The sequence below is a fragment of the Diceros bicornis genome, chromosome 22 (assembly GCF_020826845.1).
Source record: "Diceros bicornis minor isolate mBicDic1 chromosome 22, mDicBic1.mat.cur, whole genome shotgun sequence".
Classification (NCBI taxonomy): domain Eukaryota; kingdom Metazoa; phylum Chordata; class Mammalia; order Perissodactyla; family Rhinocerotidae; genus Diceros; species Diceros bicornis.
The window spans coordinates 40,876,349-40,896,020 of record NC_080761.1 but is presented as its reverse complement, the minus strand read 5'-3'; the positions used below and the strand labels follow the sequence as shown (position 1 = coordinate 40,896,020).

The 19,672-nt window shown below is 38.6% G+C and overlaps 1 protein-coding gene across 3 annotated transcripts in view; it reads right to left on the bottom strand.

The window, feature by feature from the left end:
- ADAMTSL1 (ADAMTS like 1) overlaps nucleotides 1–19,672 on the bottom strand; it is an 855,592-nt gene that overhangs the window by 327,595 nt on the left and 508,325 nt on the right. For all 3 annotated transcript variants that reach the window (XM_058565859.1, XM_058565860.1, XM_058565858.1), the window contains exon 3: nucleotides 5,106–5,233. In XM_058565859.1, the coding sequence (XP_058421842.1) occupies nucleotides 5,106–5,233 (128 nt within the window). The remainder of the gene's footprint in view (nucleotides 1–5,105; nucleotides 5,234–19,672) is intronic.

The following is a 19,672-nucleotide window of genomic DNA, read 5'->3' as shown; positions in this document are numbered from 1 at the left end:
TTTAAATAAACAGAAAAAGACAGCCAAGAGTTACAGATTCCCAGTATGGCTAGTAAAGGTTATGGACACCAAACACATTTCCAACCATCTTTTATTCCAGCAAACAGGTTTATGGGATAAACCAGGCCATAAATTGGTCCCAAGCGTTCAGTCACTGGCCTGAGTGTGTTCTCCTCCTGAAAGGAGATCAGATCTTGGAACAAAACATCCCCCTAAGATATATGATCTGGAATATTAGAAGTCCTGGTAATACATTTAGACTAGGCTTTGACCCAAAAAGTAAAAGGAAGGCAATGCAAACTCTTTTAAACATATATTTTAAAATGTGAAATCTCCTCTAACACAATGAAAGACCACCTCATATAAATGACACGAGTCATCAGACCCACTCTGAACTTGTATATCTTTCTTTTAAACAAAAACTCTAACATTTCCAAGGAAAACAAGGCTGATAACATACAACACTAGATGAAGAATAACAGATAAATCTTGCTTTGGGGCTCCCTTAAGCTGAAAGGTCTAAAACCTCTTACAAGTCCTGTGAACCCTAATTGGATGTTATGATAGAGATGAGATGACTTTAAAAGAAAAAAATATTTGTCTAAGAAGCCAAATATTAACAGTAAAATTTTTCTTTTGGTATTTATTATTATATGATGTAGAAATTAGTTGCTGACTAAAGCTTATATCAGTGTAAGTATCAATATTTTTACGGGAGAAAAATTGTGCTGGCAATTAAAAAATCAGAGGAGTTAGCTTACTTTCCCTTAGCACAATTATTATGGAATGATAAATTTGAATGCTGTTCCCCATTTCTTCGAGATAAGACTCCTTGGGGCTATCCATTTTAATTTTTCTGTGTTTATACTGACAACATTCTGGCAGCCACATCCCTTTGGAATAATATCATAATCTTACTTTTTTTAGGCACCCCCAGTGTGATGATTTTATCTCTTGCTCGTGTAATAATTTTAGTCAGCTCCAAAAAATTTTATTCTACTCAAAAATTCAATTCAAAATTTATTAACTTTTAAAAAACGCTTTTTCATCCTTTATAAGTAAATCGTTTTTTGCTATTTGGATATATATGAAGTTGACAAGCCCTTCATTAAATCAATTGAGATTTAACAAACTATTCATACTCTTAATGTATTATTAATCTATAGTATTAATCTATTAATCTACACTATTAATTAGTCTGGAGATTAATCTGGCATTTCAGAAAGTAAAAACGGTCATAAAAGACGTTTAAATCTTCCTCACCCGCTAACGCAAAGGTCGACACCACACTTAAGAGCATCACCTCTCTGACGCGTTGCCATGTCCAATGAGATGCGGCTTACTCGTCTGACCTTGGTCTTGGCACAGACTTCATACAGTGCTACATATGATGTTATGCACAGTTTTCTTAAGTGCCTTATGCATCTGGAACTCCTTATGGGCAAAGCTAAATTAACTGGCTAAAGACAAACCTAGAACTCTCAGAGACAGAGCTTTAGTAGCAAATTAAAAAATATACGCTTAAAGAATTTAGGTTGAGGAAGGATAGTTTCCGCTAAACAACACACAATACGAGGTCAATTAGAAAAATGCATTTGCTAAAAATATTATTTCAGAGTATTTAGTGGGGGGAGGGTGAAGAATTGGAGAGAAGCAGCAGTTTCTCAGGTAGTTGATACATTGTTTAATTCACTTGAAATAAAATAAAGAACCATCATCAAGTACAAGTAGGTATAGTCTGTTTTCTAATTTAAAAAAATAAAAATAAAAGCAGACATTCTCTACCACTTGGTGATACAAGATTAGCAACAGTTGTTACTCAATGAAACCTAATATAATCTTACAGAAATCAGTAAATGTTGTAGAAAAAAGTTCATGCAGTGCCTTCCTTTATTGCTCAAACCAGGGTTGCAGGTAAAGGCAATTATCAATGCTTCCATATCAGAAATTGGGAAAAGCAAGCCCTGCTTACTTTCTGTGAGTCTAGAAAAAGGACGAGAAGCCAAGGAAAGGATTCTGCTCAGCATCTCCCTGGGGTAGGGCTTTTTTTCCTAGCATGAAGCACTGCCAGTTGAGAATGAAGAATTTTGTATTCAGTCCTTGTCTAGATTTTTCACTGCTTTGCCTCTACTGTTTTTTTTCCCCCTGCAATCTTCAAAAGATCACTCAGAGAAGACATTCTCTGCTCAGAAGTTTCATCAAGCTTCGTCACAAGCTCCCAATCCATCAAGGAACATAGTTAACTCCAGAAGTTGATAGTTATCATCTATTCCAAAAAATCTGAGTATTTTAGCTCCCTTTACAGTTCTATTACATTGGGAATAGAATAATTATTAGCTGATAGACTTCAAAATACCAGACCTAAAGATGACCTAGGAAATCATATCACCAGGGCTGAAAACTGGCCTGTCAGTTTAATTCAGCAGGTGGATGGGATTTATTTGGGGTGAATTTAAATGCTTACTGTTAGACTACAACACACATTCCATTTACCTGCTGGGCCTCTAATGGCATATACATTCACAACCTCTGATCTTTCTTAAGAGTATAAGGTGACTGAATTGAACTCGGATGCCTAAATCTGGAGTGGAGAGATGAGAGAAAACCCATTAAATTCATTAGCCATTAAAGTCATGATAGGACTATTTATCTGTGCCCCAGAATATATTTGACAGCATTCTTCAATATGGCTTGTGTTGTAAGGTGAGTTTACGCTGAATTGTACTGATTTTGGTTCTCTTGAGACAAACAACACATAGGTTGATTCAGCCATTCAGTCCGTTCTTTTAATATTTCTTTATGTTCTTACCAGATTTGGAAATGCCATGTGTTTGGAGGCTTGTTTTTCTTCTTCAAATCTCTAAAGAATGGGTGGTCTGGGCCGGCCCCGTGGCTTAGCGGTTAAGTGCATGCGCTCCGCTACTGGCGGCCCAGGTTCGGATCCCAGGCGCGCACCGACACACCGCTTCTCCGGCAGTGCTGAGGCCGCGTCCCACATACAGCAACTAGAAGGATGTGCAACTATGACATACAACTATCTAGTGGGGCTTTGGGGAAAAAAAAAAAAAAGGAGGAGGATTGGCAATAGATGTTAGCTCAGAGCTGGTCTTCCTCAGCAAAAAGAGGAGGATTAGCATGGATGTTAGCTCAGGGCTGATCTTCCTCACAAAAAAAGAGAAAAAAGAATGGCTGGTCTACCTCCTCCCCATTTTTTATAGCTTCCAATCCAACCCAGTAGGAGTTTACTGAGTGTATTTTTTCAATATCTGAAAGTCAAATAGGGATATATCTTATATATGTTTATAATTTTAGAATTTATATTCTACTTTTCCAATTCATTATAAGCAGATGACAACTGATATCTTCTATAGTACTTTAATAAAATCCTAACAACTGGAGTCTTAATTTACTAGGTGACAAAAATGGTATTTTTGAATTTCAAATAACATCAATATTTGATGACTTGCCGAATGACAGAATTTTATTTGCGATTTTAATTTATTCCTTAAGTTGCTTCTCAGTCTCTCACTCAGTACAAGATTCTCAGAGTTAATTCATGTCACTGAGCCAATATGAAAATTCCCCAACCTTTTCTTACTAGCTTTGTGAGACACATGTTTTGGCTCATCCCTATAGAATATTTAAGCATACTAATTTGGGAAAACTACATAATAAGAACATTCCGAATTAGTACATTTTGGCTTTACTGATGCATGCTTATTATCAGTTATGCCTCACGGTGCTATCACCATCGTGTAGAGCAGATTTAGGAAGCTTTTGATAGTCAAGATTAAGACAGCACATGAATCATAAGGATGAAAGGTCTATTTTTTTCTTATAAGCTCAGGGATCTGGTTTAATACAAAGCTGGCCTCCAAAGAAGACAAACTTGCTAGTGATGCAATCCAACAGACCCATCTTCTGTGCACACCCAAACACTGGAATAGCTAAATACCAGAACTGATCTGGTATCTTGCAAGATATGCCCTTTGGCCATGTTTCTCTATGCCATTTCTACTGGGACCTGTCTGGACCCCAAATGGTCTCAGTTATCAAAGGATTCAGTAAAGAAACATCTATTGAGCTCCAAATATCTGTCAGACTCTGTGCAGACCTGGAGGATACAGAAAGGAGTAAGACTCAGACCCTGATTTCAAGAAATCCTCACTCTTATTAAAATAAGTTAATGTTTTCCTGAATACATCTCACCAGTTTCCGCTGTTTATAAGTCTAGAAGAATCAGCAGATGCATATTTTTCCCTACTTCTGTTTCATGTTTTATAATATATAGTAATGTTGATCAAACCTCTTACTTGCCACATATAACCCTTTTCATTGTCAAATAAAATCTTTCATTAAAAAATACTACCATGGTCGTTTATATTTTATAGTTTGGAGAAAAATCTAGTCATAGACCACACAGCTCAAGAAGCAGTTATTGAATTACTATCACGCTAAGTAAAGACTTTCCATGCTAACACCTCTGGCCTTTTCCTTTCAGCTTAGAAACCCTTAGCCATTCTCACTTTCGCCTTCATCATCACTCTCACTGTTCATGCCCAATTCCCATGGCAGTTTCTATTCTTCCAAATTTCCTTATACGCAAAACTCATCATTCACTGAACTGAGTGACCTTAGGGAACTTTTCTGGCCATTACAACATCTAAAACACTAAATCAATATTATTCATTTGCAAACTACTTGGTAACACTGGAATCTGACATAAACTTAATATGCTATTAATGTTAATATCTTTGCTATTATTGTCGCCATAATTATCAAGATGATGCAAAAAGTATAATATATTATGGAGCTAAGGATAATAGACACATTTCTAATAATAAATTCTCCTTCCAGTTCTAATATATAAACAGATAACAAAACTTGCTTGGTAAGTGAGATAAATACTATATTGCTTGTCATAAGAATAAATAAATACCTAGCTGGAGATGGACATACTTAATTCTTTGTACCTTCCTTCCATTCCTTCATCTGGATTTGTGTGCAACAAAATGCTCTGCATAAACCCAACCAGAAAAGTATGCCTTGAACCTGCTAACTATGGGCCTTACAAAAGCCCCAGCTCCTGTGGGTTCTGGACTTACTTGCTGCTGAGGCAGCGTCTCAGCGAGTAGGAGGCCCCTCCACCGCAGGTGCGTGAGCACTCGCTCCACGGGCCCCAGGCGTCCCATAGGCCGTCGCGGTCCTCCTCGGAGCGTGCAGTCCTGGAGCTCTGTGAGAAACAAGAGGTTGGTCAGTATCACGTCCTCGTCGAATCCTGAAACACGTATTCTAAAGAGTGGGTGGTCTGTGTGTCTCTACATGGTCGCCTTGCTGGGGATGAAAGTGTGGTCTGATTCTCAGATTCTTTCTTGTTTAATAACGTGTATATGTTTGAGGGGAGGGATATTTGAGTTTAAGGACCCTGGGCCATGACTGAATAGGGCAAGGGATTGTGCTAATGGAGCAAATGGAAAATGTGGCCAGAAATAGGAATCTGGGTTAGAGGAAGATAAATCGCATTGAAGTCACAATTTTACCCAGGGCTCATAAGTCTAGTCTTCATTTCTTTGTGAAGATAGAAGCTGCTCTCAGAGGTGTTTCTGCTCTGAGAAGCTTGACATGTGCATACCAGCACTGCTTTCCAAAATTTAATGTTTCCTACAATTGCCAATTTTTTTAATGAAATGGTGTCATCTCCAGTTTTCAGATTTATTAATTAGAATAACTGTATGAAGTAACTTTAGTAATGCAGGGATTGCCTCTTGACAGATAGATGTGCTTGTTATTGACAGGTTTCCTAGTGAAATCTGCATCTACCATAAGGAAAATGTTAGGTTCTTGTCTCCATGTCGCACTTCACCTCTCTTAGAAGAGACAAAGATAAATCTGTGCCATAGTTAATAGAACAGGTTCTGGAGTTAGAAACTCTGGGTTTGGATATGGATTCTGTGTTTTACTATGTGTCCTTGAACGAGTAACTTATCACCTCCTTACACTTCAATTTCTCTTTCGGTAAAATGAGAATGATATTATAACCATACCCTACATCCACATGCAAACGTGCATGCACACACATGTGTACACACACACACATACATGCACACACACACACACATACTATAGAAGGATTGGTTCTATAAACTTAGCCTAGGACTAGTTTCAGAGTAAAGCACTAATAAATATTACCTATACTTATTATGTCACTATAAATTGAGAATGTCATATATGTATATACACAGTTGTATTAGTCTGCTCAGGCTGCCATAACAAAATAGCAGACTGGGTGGCTTAAATAAAAGAAATTTATTTTCTCACAGTTCTGGAATCTGAAAATTCTGAAATCAGGATGCCAGCATGGTTGGCTCCTGGCGAGAACTTTCCTCTTGGGTTGCAGACAGCTGCCTTCTCTCTGTGTGATCACATGATCTCCACTTTGTGTGAGTAGAGAGAGAGCGAGCAAGCCCTCTGGTGTCTCTTATTATAAGGGGACTAATCCCATCATGAGGGCCCCACCTTCATGACCTTATCTAAACCTAATTATCTCCTAAATGCTCCATCTCCAAATACTATCACATTGAGGGTTAAGGCTGCAACATAAGAATTTGGGGGGACACAATGCAGTCCATATCAACAGTTTGACAAACGGCTAGTGTAAATTGTGGCCAAATTATTTTACTGAATAAACCAAATATGATACCCAAACATTAAAGGTGGTATCTTCTCATGTCAACCCAAGATGCACATACGACAAATGTTAAAATTTCAAAACTATCTACATTTGGAAAAAACAAACTGTAAAGAAAATGTGCATGTCAGGCAATAGGACAGTTCCATCTTCAGCATTCTCTCTGGAGAAAGAGCATAGGCAGTGTGGAATCCTGGGAGAGCATGGGATAAGGAGGTGATGGGAGGGTAACCTCTCACAAAGCATTGTGAGAACTTGAGACAATGTAACTAAAGTGACCAGCATATAGTAGGCTCTACAAATGGTAGCTCTTCTTCATCTTATTTTTAATAGTTTATCTAGTTATACTCAAGGTTGTATCATCCAAGCAGGAGGAAATGAAAAGAAAATCCTCTTGCTCCCAGAAAACTATTTATTTTGCAGTAATGGGATTCTTTATAAATCAGTTGCTATGGGGCTCAGTTGTCAAAAACTTGTACAAGTTAAGTCAGACACTTGGCCTTGGAGTGTTATATCAATGATTGTCTAACTAGTGCATGCTTTATTTAGATTCCTAAATCATTTGAAAGGGGCAGTGGAATAGATAATGGTTAAGAGAGGGACTGTGGGTCTAAGCCTGGGGTGGAACACTGGCTCCAGATCTTCCTAGCTGTGATCTCATTATGCTTCAGTTTTCTTATCATAAAATGGGGACAATAAAGATACCTACACCACTGAGACATTTTGAGGATTAAAAAGGTTAATATGTAAAAAGGACATAAGGCAGGAGCAACCCAAATGTCCATGGGCGGATGAATGGGTAAACAAAATGTGGTATATCCATACAATGGAGTATTACTTAGCCTTAAAAAGGAAGGAAATTCTGACACATGCTGAATTCACAACATTATGAACCTTGAGGACATTATGCTCAGTGACATAATCCAGACACAAAAGGACAAATATTATATGATTCCACTTATATAAGGTGCCTAAAGAAGTCAAATTCATAGAGACAGAAAGTAGGACTGGTGGTTGCCAGGAGCGGGGGAGGGAGGAATAGGGAGTTAGTGTTTAATGGGGACTGTGTTTCTGTTTGAGAAGATGAAAAAAATTCTAGAGATGGATGGTGGTGATAGTTGCACAACAAGGTGATGTACTTAATGCCACTGAACTGTACACTTAAAAATAATTAAAATAGTAAATTTTATATTATGTACGTTACCACAATAAAAATAAATATATACATACATACATTTTTAAAAGCTAATAGGGCCTAAATAATAAACACTATATAAGCATTAGCTGCTATTATTATTAACATTATTTATTTAACATTATTTATTATTAATATCATTTATAAACACATATGCACTCTGAAAGATTATGGGAGGTACACTGGGAAAGTACCAGTGTTTTTTTCTGCTGAGCTTAGTTAAGACACTGCACTCTTCAGGTCTCATCTCCCTAAAACCCTGACGTTCCCACAGCAGTCCTCCCAGCCACCTGCCACATTGCATTGGCCTGGTGATGTGATCTGCCAGTGGTCTGAAGTTCCTATAAAATGTGGCATAGAATGGGTAACAGAAACACATTGGTTACCCCAAAGCCTGTCCTTTCTAAAGGAAGGACAGAAGTTTATTTACTGAGCTCCATGGCCTGGTTTTTAGAATTAATAAAATCAATCTCTAATCAAGGCAGTATGGGGTACTCTGTTTCCAGAGCTTAACTAAATAGTGAGGGAGAAAAGACTCTGCTGTTGAAGTATACATACCAGGTCTCTTGCCCATATACCCATTAAATTCATTCCTCAGATTTTTAAAAAGTTTATTGTGCATCTCCTGACTCCCTTTTAATTCTCTCTGTGTGGTGGGAAGATGGCTCTGTTGAGAGAGCTGCAGTATTTGCCTGATGCGGTAACCACTTGTGTGACAAACATATATTGTACGATGCAATTTCCCTCATTTTATTCAAATTAAATATGACTGAGATGAAAATCAACATCACAAATGCTAGGATTCACGAAGTAATTAAAATGAGCAAGATGAGTGGTTACAAATTATGATACCATCCAATTACTACAATGCAAAAAAAAAAAAATAATTCCACATGCAGCATTCACCTGTAAACTTCATTTCCATGTGAGATAAGAACACGAGAATGCCTAATCCATGGTAAGTTTCACTCTGGCTGCTCTCTGGATAAGATATTTAGGAAATAATGTACAGTTTAGATTTGTTTTTCTAGGGAAACAAATTGTCTAAAACTCTGCACTACAGTTGCTTAATATTTCTCACGTGCCTTGTCTAAAGAGGCACTAAAATGGCTCTGAGGTGAGGTGTCATTGACTAAACATCTTACCTCGTCACAAGCTACAAGTTTCAGCAGAACTAGACATAGTAAGTGCCCACATTTCTCTGAAAGAGATAGCACGCTAACCAGAAGTGTCATGGGCTCGTTTCTCAAACTGCAACAAACTCCAAGTTTTCTTTTAACAATGGAATAAACATAATTCAACTGAATCCATGTTCAATGTTATCGAAAGTAAAGTGCTTTTCCTCCTCTTTAACTGTGCCAGATTTTTACATCTATAAGCAGAAATGATAATTCAGCAATGCTTTTCAGGTCAGTTAAGACCTAGAAGTATTTGCTTATGACAATTTTTAAAAGGGCCTTCAATATATAAACAACTTTTGTGCCTCGTCCAGGTAGGACTCATGCTTATTTCTCCCTTACGTTTGAATGTGCATTCTTCTTTATATTAGAATTTTTTAAAAGTGGGAACTTGGAATTGCATACATCAAGAGAAACTGAGGCAGAAGAAAATAAAGAATAGATAATGAGTTGCCTAAAAGCAATGCTGATGCTTCTGAAACCAAAATTCTAAGCTTTACTAGTTCATCCCAGCCAATGTTTCTCAATTTGATTTCCATCACATAAATGTAATATTTTAATCTTAGTATCTCAGAAACAAGGTCATGGATGCTATATAAACACAGTGATCAATAGATTATCCTGATCCCACTGCTGGAAATTTCAGCAACAGTGTCAGATGAGATGATGGTCTTTAGCTATTAGTCAACAGAGAACTAAAGAGCAAACATTAACTTCTGTATGTAAGCCAATGTTTCACTAGTAGGAGATTTAGCAGAAAAGGTCAAATCTGATATTGAACTTGAGGGAAAAGTCCATTACAAATCCCACTCTTATTGTAGCATTTATTTTACTTTGTAGTCATTGGATGGGTAAGAACGGACAATTGGCACCTCTCTTGAGCCAGCATTTCAGAAATCCAGTGAACACTGAGAGAAGAAAGGCCTCAGTCTTGGTTCTATAATCCTAAGAAAATTAGATACTTTCCTTGAGTTACTCAATTTAGGAAAAGTGTAGGTATTTCTAGATCTTTTGTGCCCCATGATTAGCTTTGAACATAGCATTAATGACAACTCCTAAATCAACTACTTTCTTTTTAGAAAACTCAGCAATCAACTCTCCAATTCCATCCATCCATTGCTCCTGGTCAGTTAAGAGGCTCTCATTTTCTGTCAATGCCAATTACATGTAATAGAGATTGTGGCTGTGGATCATTAGATATCTCCTAGGAATATTAGAAGAAGATGAGAAGAGCTTCTTTAAATCCATCAACCTCAGGATGGTGTCATTTTCTCGTCATTGCTGGCTTATCTAAACACGGTTTTCATCTGATAGTTTCGTGGTTGATTTCAGAGCCAACTGCAGCAACCAAGTCTCAGGTGAACAGCTTTAAGCCTGACAGCTACAAGTAGTGAAACACTTCGAGTAATCACATGAAGCAATAGTCCCCTGCACCCACTGCGCAATAGACACTTAACCTTAGAATGAATTCCTTTGTACCACTTTGTCTAGAAACCTCTCTCACTGGAAACTGGACGGGTTATCAAGGACTTATAAAAGATGTTTTTGGACGAAGCAAAAATTAGCAATGAAAAGACTCCAGAGGTATATTTGCTCAGAGACGCACACATATACAGAGTACTTGGAAAATATTTTTTCCAAATGTTGTAACAAGAGGTCAAGCTATGTAGAACTAAATGAAAACAAAAGTAGGTGCTGAGGAAATGGATGATGGGTTTCCGTAAAATTGAAGTCATATAACAGATGAAGTTATATTATAAGCAAAGTGTTTTTCAGACATCAACAGATCCTCGAAAGTAGCAAAACAGGTTATGGGACGAGGCAGAGTGGTTCTTACTATTTCAAGATCAGCAAGAAGGCACTTGAGACTCTGGTTTTCCTCTCCTCCCAGACAGACAGCATTTAGTTTAAGCCATCTGGAACTGTGTATGTGACTGTACAAAATGGATGTCACACACCTCTAAATTAAAAAGAGGGGCAACTCCTCCAGTGATGAGAGAACCATTTGTCCTGTGGTGTGCCCAAGCAAAGTGGAGAAATCCATCCACAGAAACATCCTGTCCATGCACCAAGCTTTGGAAGTGAATCTGCAGATTCCATTTTTCGCTCCCCTACACACGTCAGGTCTCTATAAATCTTATCTAATCCTTGGCTCCTTTAACTACTTAGAATACTGGTTCTGCTGCCAACTGTACATGGTAGGGGTTGTGAGTCCCTGCTCCTGAGCGCTCACAGACGTTAAGCAGTAACTGGTCTCTTGCAAAAGTCCATTAGCTTTTTGATGTACTTTCTTAAAGAGCCGAGTGTGTGGATACTGAGGCATGCGCCTTCCCAGATATTGCTGGCTTTGCTTAGGAAATTCGGATCATCTGGTTCTTATCACAGCTGCACTGCTGGGGGATATGATGAACTGCCAGTGACACAGTGCATGGTCTTTCAGAGGCCACTGCATGAAGCCTGTCCCTTGCTACTGAGGAGAAAAGTCAATTCTGTAACGGGGTGTAAAAGCTATCCAGGCTGCGGAAGGACTTTTGGGTACCTGTCCTCCTTTTTCTTCCACTGTGCCTATGCACACACACACGCGAGCATATCTCTTTCCCATTCCAGTTACGGCACCTAATTGCACCTAAGCCTGGAGGGTTGGTGGTGAGGGGAAAATGCTGGGATTTATTAAGTACCTATGTGCCAGGAAGTATGCCAGAATTTACATGAATTGTAGTATTTAATCCTCACAATGGGCCATGTCAGGTTGGAAAATTTTTTTCTATTTTACAAATAAGAAAATTGAGGCTCAGAGAGGTTGAATGACCTGCATCGTGGTGCAGGAGAAAGAACACGAACTTGGGAGTCAGACAGACTTTAGTAGTCATATCCTAGCGAACTTGACTTAGGCACATCATCAGATCTCTTTGAGCCAGAGTTTCTCCATCTGTAAAGTTGGGACATTGATAAATCTCTTATGAGCACGATTGTGAAGATTAACCGAGAGAACATATATGAAGTACCCAGTGTAGTTTCTGGCATGTTAATGTTCATTATTTCATCACTCTGCTCATGCCATGAATACCCTCACCCCGATCCCAAATCACACAGCTAGTACCTGGTGGAGCCAGGCTTTATATCTGTATCTGAGCATCTTTTGTGCTGACTAGCTTCAAATTTTGATTTTCCTTTCCATTTTTTTTTTTTTTTTTTGTGAGGAGATCAGCCCTGTGCTAACATCCGCCAATCCTCCTCTTTTTTTGCTGAGGAAGACGGCCCTGGGCTAACATCTGTGCCCATCTTCCTCCACTTTATATGGGACGCCGCCACAGCATGGCTTGCCAAGCAGTGCGTCGGTGGGCGCCCGGGATCCGAACCAGCGAACCCCGGGGCCGCCGCAGCAGAGCGCGCGCACTTAACCGCTTGCGCCACCGGGCCGGCCCCTTTTCCTTTCCATTTTGAACAGCATTTATCAATATATGAATTTTTTATGGAATGCAAGAACTAATGTTGTTGCTTTTCTTTTAAAAAATTATTTTGTCCTTAGAATTCTTTCTCAGTCTGGGAACAACAACTTGGAGATGGAATTAAGACAGCTTCCTTACTTTTTAGGAAACAAAAACCTGACTCTGCTCAGTGTCAAACGCTTCAGTAAGGTTTTCATTTCAGAACTCTGGTAACTTGATTTTTTTGTATTCTATCCAAGGACAAGGCAGGATTGCAGCTCATCTAGGAAACTGCTGAAAACTTCTGGGCATTTAGGAAAGCTCTACCAGAACGCAATATCACAACCAGTTGAATTAAAATCACTAATTGTTGATATGAGCAAAGATTAGTATTTAGGAAATTTGCAGCTGGTCGTTGAGTATTTTGAGTCAGCTTATCTCAAGGAAAGGCAGAGTAAAACACTCCATCACTGTCAGTTTCTATTACTTTAAAAGCATAAATTTAGCAAATAGAAATACTCTGCTTTGTTGTAATACTGGTAGAATATTAATATAAATATTACTATGCACTTTTTTCTCATAGACATTTCAAACTGTTTAAGTTTGGATAAAAACCTATACCTATGTATATATGTGTGTATATATAAAAATATCTTCCAGGGGCCGGCCCGGTGGCGCAAGCGGTTAAGTGCGCGCGCTCCGCTGCGGCGGCCCGGGGTTCGCTGGTTCGGATCCCGGGCGCGCACAGACGCACTGCTTGGTAAGCCATGCTGTGGCGGCGTCCCATATAAAGTGGAGGAAGATGGGCACAGATGTTAGCCCAGGGCCGTCTTCCTCAGCAAAAAAAGAGGAGGATTGGCGGATGTTAGCTCAGGGCTGATCTCCTCACAAAAAAAAAAAAAAAAAAAATATCTTCCAGACACGCTTTCTCTCTGTATATATGTAAATATATATAAATTATATAAATATATAAATATATATATAGAGAGAGAGAAAGAGAGGGTGTGTGTGTGTGTGTGTGTGTGTGTGTCTGTGTGTGTCTAGAAGATTTAAAAAGATTTTCTACTAGAAAGAGCCTGTCAGTCTGGTTTTCTTTTTCCACTATAATAATTTTCTTTTTAATAACAACTATAACAGTCAAACTCCTGAACCTAGGGCCTTCTCAATTAGGAGAGGAAGGCTGAAACTGGTAATTCCATTTCTTTCACAAAAGAAAATTGGACAATAGGAGAATTGTATCCTGCAGAAACCACAGTAATTTAAAAAAATCATTTATTCCCCTGTTTGTGCTGACAGTCATCATCTTCTTGGCCCTTGCATTGCAGGGATATTTTAAAGCCTTTATATTATTTCACCTCAAGTGTGAAACTTAAGCCATTTTACCTGGAGTTCAAAAAAATGAAGCTGCTCTTCTTGGTCGCTATTTTTTCTGTACTTAGAAAGAAAAATTCTCCAGTGGAAAATAATATGTAGGCCAAACACCAAGGAAAACGGTGAAGAGTCGCCTCCTGGGCCTCCTACTCCCCAAAACAGGCATATTTGCAACACCCCCTCAAATGAAATTCCTTCTCTGCTCTTTTTGTGAATTCCTGACATCCTGGTGAGCCAGTTAGAAGTTTCAGTTTCCATTTCCATCTAATCTAACTCAAACTCCGTCCAAACTGCAACTCCAATCAGCCAGAGATACTTTCTGCAGCACTGGCAAATTTTGCTGAAATGCATTTACAAAACATCTGTAGAGCTAACGAAACATCAGAGGCTCTGGTAAGCACATGTTGGGGTTTGGAATCACGGAGAAAGAATTCCTGACAGGGAAAAAGCTCACTTTGTGACTCGTTGAGGAAACTGGAAAGTTGATAATATGGCTTAGAGATTGATGAGCTAAAGCCCAAATTATAATTGATGGTAGAGAAGTTGGAAGAAATGACTAGTAATTTCATGTCACTATCAAGTCTTTGGTTTTAGCAGAACTTTTGTAACTCTTCTGTGGTTGATCATGGTGCCATCTGAGCCAAGAAAAAATTGGCTGAAATGCTTCTGAATGAATTTTCGTAGGACTCCGCTGTAATTACTTCAGGTGTAATTTAGATATACTTTAGGTTCTACTTCTATGCTCATGATCAGGTGCTTCTCTCTCAAGTGCCATTCAGATATTGTGGGATGCATGTTTGGAATTGAAATCTAGAACATTCTCCCTGACTCAATATTATATTTTCTTCTTTTTTACATTCTTGTTTCTAATTTTGCTCACATTAAATTCCCTTTACCCAGAAAAGGTAGAAGAATGATAAATTCTTACTATCTCAATATTCTGCTTAATCTGCAACTATTTGATGTTCTACCCAGGCATTATCAATTTGCAAGAATTAGTGTAGAATAAATTAAACTTAAAACGAGACTTTGTAGCTCTTCAGGACTATCATTTTGCATAACAATTATCTTCCCAATTAGATTGCAAACTCTTTGATGGCAAGGATTATGCTTTCTATTTTTGAGCTACCTATAGTTATCATTGCAATAATTACTACATAAGTCATTTAGAGGAAAATGTAAGAAATTCGAACAAATATTTAATAGACAGTGAAATGCTTTGGAAGTATGTTTTGTTTTAAATCCTAGATTACTTGTTTGCTTATCATTTGTTTCTCAAAAACATACATAGGGCATGGGATAAGCACAGGAGTGGGGTGAGGCGGAGGGAGAAGAAAAGAAGCAGGGAAGAGGGGAGGGGAGGAGACAGAGAGTGAGCCAGAGACATCTAGTTACTTAAAATTTCCCAAGTCGTTTCAAGTCTAGGACTTTCTTCTTTTCTTCAGTTCAAATATGTACCACCAACCCCCCTTCCACACTAGGAGATGAATTTCATCAAAAACACTACACCTGTAACTCAGATGCACATTTTAAAACGCAATAGCTCTCTTAATTACCATATCTCTGTATCGTCAATAGATAATATTTCCCTCTAGTTTTAACCTGTAGCTGTAGCTGTAGCTATCAGCTCGAATAACTGGAACAATTTTGCATGTTTTTCAGTTTGGCAGTAAATCATTTTGAGGGTCTACTTATGGTCTTGATGATACTTTTCCACTGTCAGCATAAAGCAAGCCAACCAAGCATCCTAGCAATCCAGAACCATCATAATTGCTTAATGTAGGCTCATGCCGATAATCAACAGATTTCTTTAGAATCTATACTCCACTAGATGCTCTGGGGCCAGGAAGCCTTGTAAGTGAGGCACAGATGGTAACCAGCAAGTTGACTTGTACTTTGAAATGATTGTCTCCCATCCAGTTTTACCATTTTCAACATCTCCTTATTTGATCCTCAGCATCTGCTAGTAACTGTCTATGGGCCCCAGAGCTCACTACCCCATAGCCCTCTGCCTCTTGGCTTATGGAGGGACCTGTCGCTCATGTTAAGTTCAATCCTGCATGCTTATGTTTCTGCTTCTGCTCACTTCCCTGAGTTCAGCCTGGTGCAGCAACACCTTTTAGAGGATTTATAATTTAGTGGGGAAGTAAGATAAAGATAAACAACAACAACAAAATATGTGACTGCTCATCCTCTACATTTAATCAGACACTAAGTTTTATCAATTCCATTTCTGAAATGCCTCTCTTCCATTCCCTGTCTTAATTCTGGTTCTAGTATTTGGTGCCTGGCATTTTACAATAGGCTTCCTATCTGATTTTTTGACCCTCAGTCTCTCCTCCCACCAGTCTGTCCTCCACACTGCTGCCAGTTATATTTCTATAATACAGAGCTAATTTGTTCACTACCTGGGAGACTTTCTATGGTTCCACTGCCTATAGCTGGTGGCATCTAGTAATGGATTCCAGATGGGCTATGAGGACTCAGAAACTGTAGACAACATATTGGGCATACATGTGTTATTATCTTACTTCTGGAAAGACGATTCATAGCTTTTGTCAGATTCTCCAAAAAAGGTTAAGAAACACTGGGTATAGCATAAAGTCCAAATTATTAGTGTGGCATACAGCACCCTTCGGAACCTGACCTTAAATCAACGTTCTAGACTCATTTCTGCTGCTTCTCATCACTCGTGTCCTCTACACTCCAGTGACTGGGCGCTGCTGCTCAGTTGGTCAAACTGCCTGGAGACCTCTGATACTTTGTTTGTGATCCTGCCACTGCCTCGACTTCCCTCCTCTCCACCTTCCTTGCATCTTTTTACGTTCTTCGACTTGTGTACTCCTGCTCCTACTTTCAAATGCAGCGCCAATGCCATCTTCTAGTGAAACATTCATCTGCAGGTAGACTGAAGCACTGCCTCTCCTGTGTCTTCGAGCATATTGCTAGGACTTCATACCCATGGCTGTTTTAGCATTTGTCAGCCACCGTTCTGAAGTTCCTTGTTTACACATCTATCCCCAGGAATAGACTGTGTGCTTCCTTAGGGCTGTGACAGAGATGAATATGCCTTTGTACCCCTAGTGCCTTGTCGAACACCGGATATGTAATCAGTCTTAGTGCATATTCGTTGAATGAATAATTAACGCAAGGCATGCTAGGGCAAGTTGTAGTTGAGTATCTAATTCATAACAGCTGTCAGCTTTCAGTCTCATTCGTATACATCCAGATTTCCTAAAGACAGAGGGGGAAAATGTATATATATAAATATGCAGAAGCTGCAGATAAGCAAGGGAATGGAAGAGGAAAATATTAATCTGACTCACAAAAGAAAAAGATGATCACGTTTCTGCTTATTCACATGTCTTTTTAAGTCAACTTTAAATTTACACAAAATATGTAAAGCTGAAAGATGATTAACCTGTCACATCTTGCCTTAGTCTAGGCTAACCTAAGTCCTAGATGCCTATCTGCCAAAGAGCCCTCATCAGTGAGTAAATAATAGTCAGTCCTTCTGCAACCCTTGGGAAGCAGAGCTTCATGGAGGTGAGTGTTCCGGGATTACGAGGGAATGAAGATGGGTGGGTAAGGGAGTCCTGACTTAATTAAAGGCATAGGCCTCTACCAATAAAAAAAGTAAAGAATATTTATTAAATCGTATTTTGCATGAATGCAAAAATTAGTACAGTAGAGACAACCAGAGATCACAGAAAAACTTAAAGGTGAGCAGAATAATCAGGAAAAATGACTTGATAGAAATAAATTTTTTTTTTTTTTTTTTTTTTTTTTTGTGAGGAGATCAGCCCTGTGCTAACACCCGCCAATCCTCCTCTTTTTTTGCTGAGGAAGACGGCCCTGGGCTAACATCTGTGCCCATCTTCCTCCACTTTATATGGGACGCTGCCACAGCATGGCTTGCCAAGCAGTGCGTCGGTGCGCGCCCGGGATCCGAACCAGCGAACCCCGGGCCGCCGCAGCGGAGCGCGCGCACTCAACCGCCTGCGCCACCGGGCCGGCCCCAGAAGTAAATTTTGATACAAGTTTTTAAGTAAGGGTCCTGTATTGGGAAGAATGTATTTCCATTAGATTCCATGTAAAACTAAATCTAAAAATTCGGATCATAGCACTCTGATGTTTAAAAGAATTTAATAGAGGCAAAATATTGATATGAGCCCTTGAAGATAAGGACTATGTGGTCTTCGTCTTTACATCCCTGACGTCTAACGCAGGGCTTGATTCAGAGACCCATGTTCAATGGATGTTTAGTATTTGGCTAATTTTTTTGTGAGCACTTTTAATTTTAAAAAGTTTCAGAGAATGGACATGGATAATATTGATGGCAAAAACTTCTAAACAAGGACACAGCCTGGGGATGAGGACTTGGCCATGGTGGTATTTTGGGTCACTTAGTTTTCTGTGCCTCAGTTCATTCACTTCCACAAGAAGGAATTTGGGCCAGATACTTTCTAAGACATCCCTAGCCGTAAAAACGTCTACGGTTCTAAATTGGCCTATCTCATTGAGCATATTTGCAAGCCAATTTTCTCACCTGTAAAATGAGTCATGAACATTTGCTTGATTTAACTCATAGGGTTGCTATAAAGATTATTTTAAAAATAAAAGTGCTAAAATATGAAAGTGTTGACTAGTACAATTGCTAGGTGAAATTCAAGTAGAGATGACCCTATTGCTTCAGCTATAAGAGTCATTGTATTAAAAAGTAATTCTTGAAACAAAGAATCTCTGTTTGGGATTCCTTTTCTTTACTAATACAATTACCAGCATCCAGAACCTCTGTCAAATCCTAGTGACTTCTGAATAATAAAAGAAATGCTAAATTATACTCTGTATTTTTTATTGACAAATGTGTACGATTTAATTCTTTGAAAATCAGTAAATACTTGTAAGCAAAAGTTTCCCAAATGATGAGATAAAAGTTATCTTTATATGATGGGTTTTTTTTTTTTTTAGGTGAGGAAGATTAGCCCTGAGGTAACATCTGTTACCAATCCTCCTCTTTTTGCCAAGGAAGATTGGCCCTGGGCTAATATCCGTGCCCATCTTTCTCTACTTTTTATATGTGGGATGCCTGCCACAGCATGGTTTGATAAGCAGTGTGTAGGTCTGTGCCCAGGATCCGAACCTTCGAACCCTGGGCTGCCAAAGTGGAGAGTGCAAACTTAACCACTGCGCCACTGGGCTGGCCCCCATATGATGGTTTTCAATTTCTATATTGACTTATTTCCTATCCAAGTGTTAAGGAATAATGTTTTTTTTCTTCTTATGATGTTCTACTAATGGCTATAATTTTCATGACATAATTTGTTTTGTATCAAAACAGAAACTCTGTTGTTGTGGTTGTCTACTGGTATAGCTTATAGTGGCTATTTTTTAAAATATTCCGATTTTCAGATATATTTTCAACATATTAAGTCCTTTATCAGTAACAATTGAGAGTCAGTTGCCTTGGGATAGCTTTTCTTGTAACTACAGCAGTCAGGACAAGCATTCTCTAGTTAAATAATTATTTATTTCACAAATATAATAGCCTATAATTTTTTTTTAATACTGTGCAGAGTAGATTGTAGTATAAGTTCCTTATTTTAAATCACGGCAAGAAAGACACTGGTTTTCTAAAAGGACTTGTCTTTCTCAGTCAATTGTAATTTGTCACCATTATCTGTAAACAGTACAGATCTACCTATATTGAGATGGAAAACAATATTGGTGATTAGAGATATATATACCAGGCACCTCTTCCCATCTCCCAGTCAAGTTCATCAAAAGTATTTATAGTTTTGAGCTGGCTAAC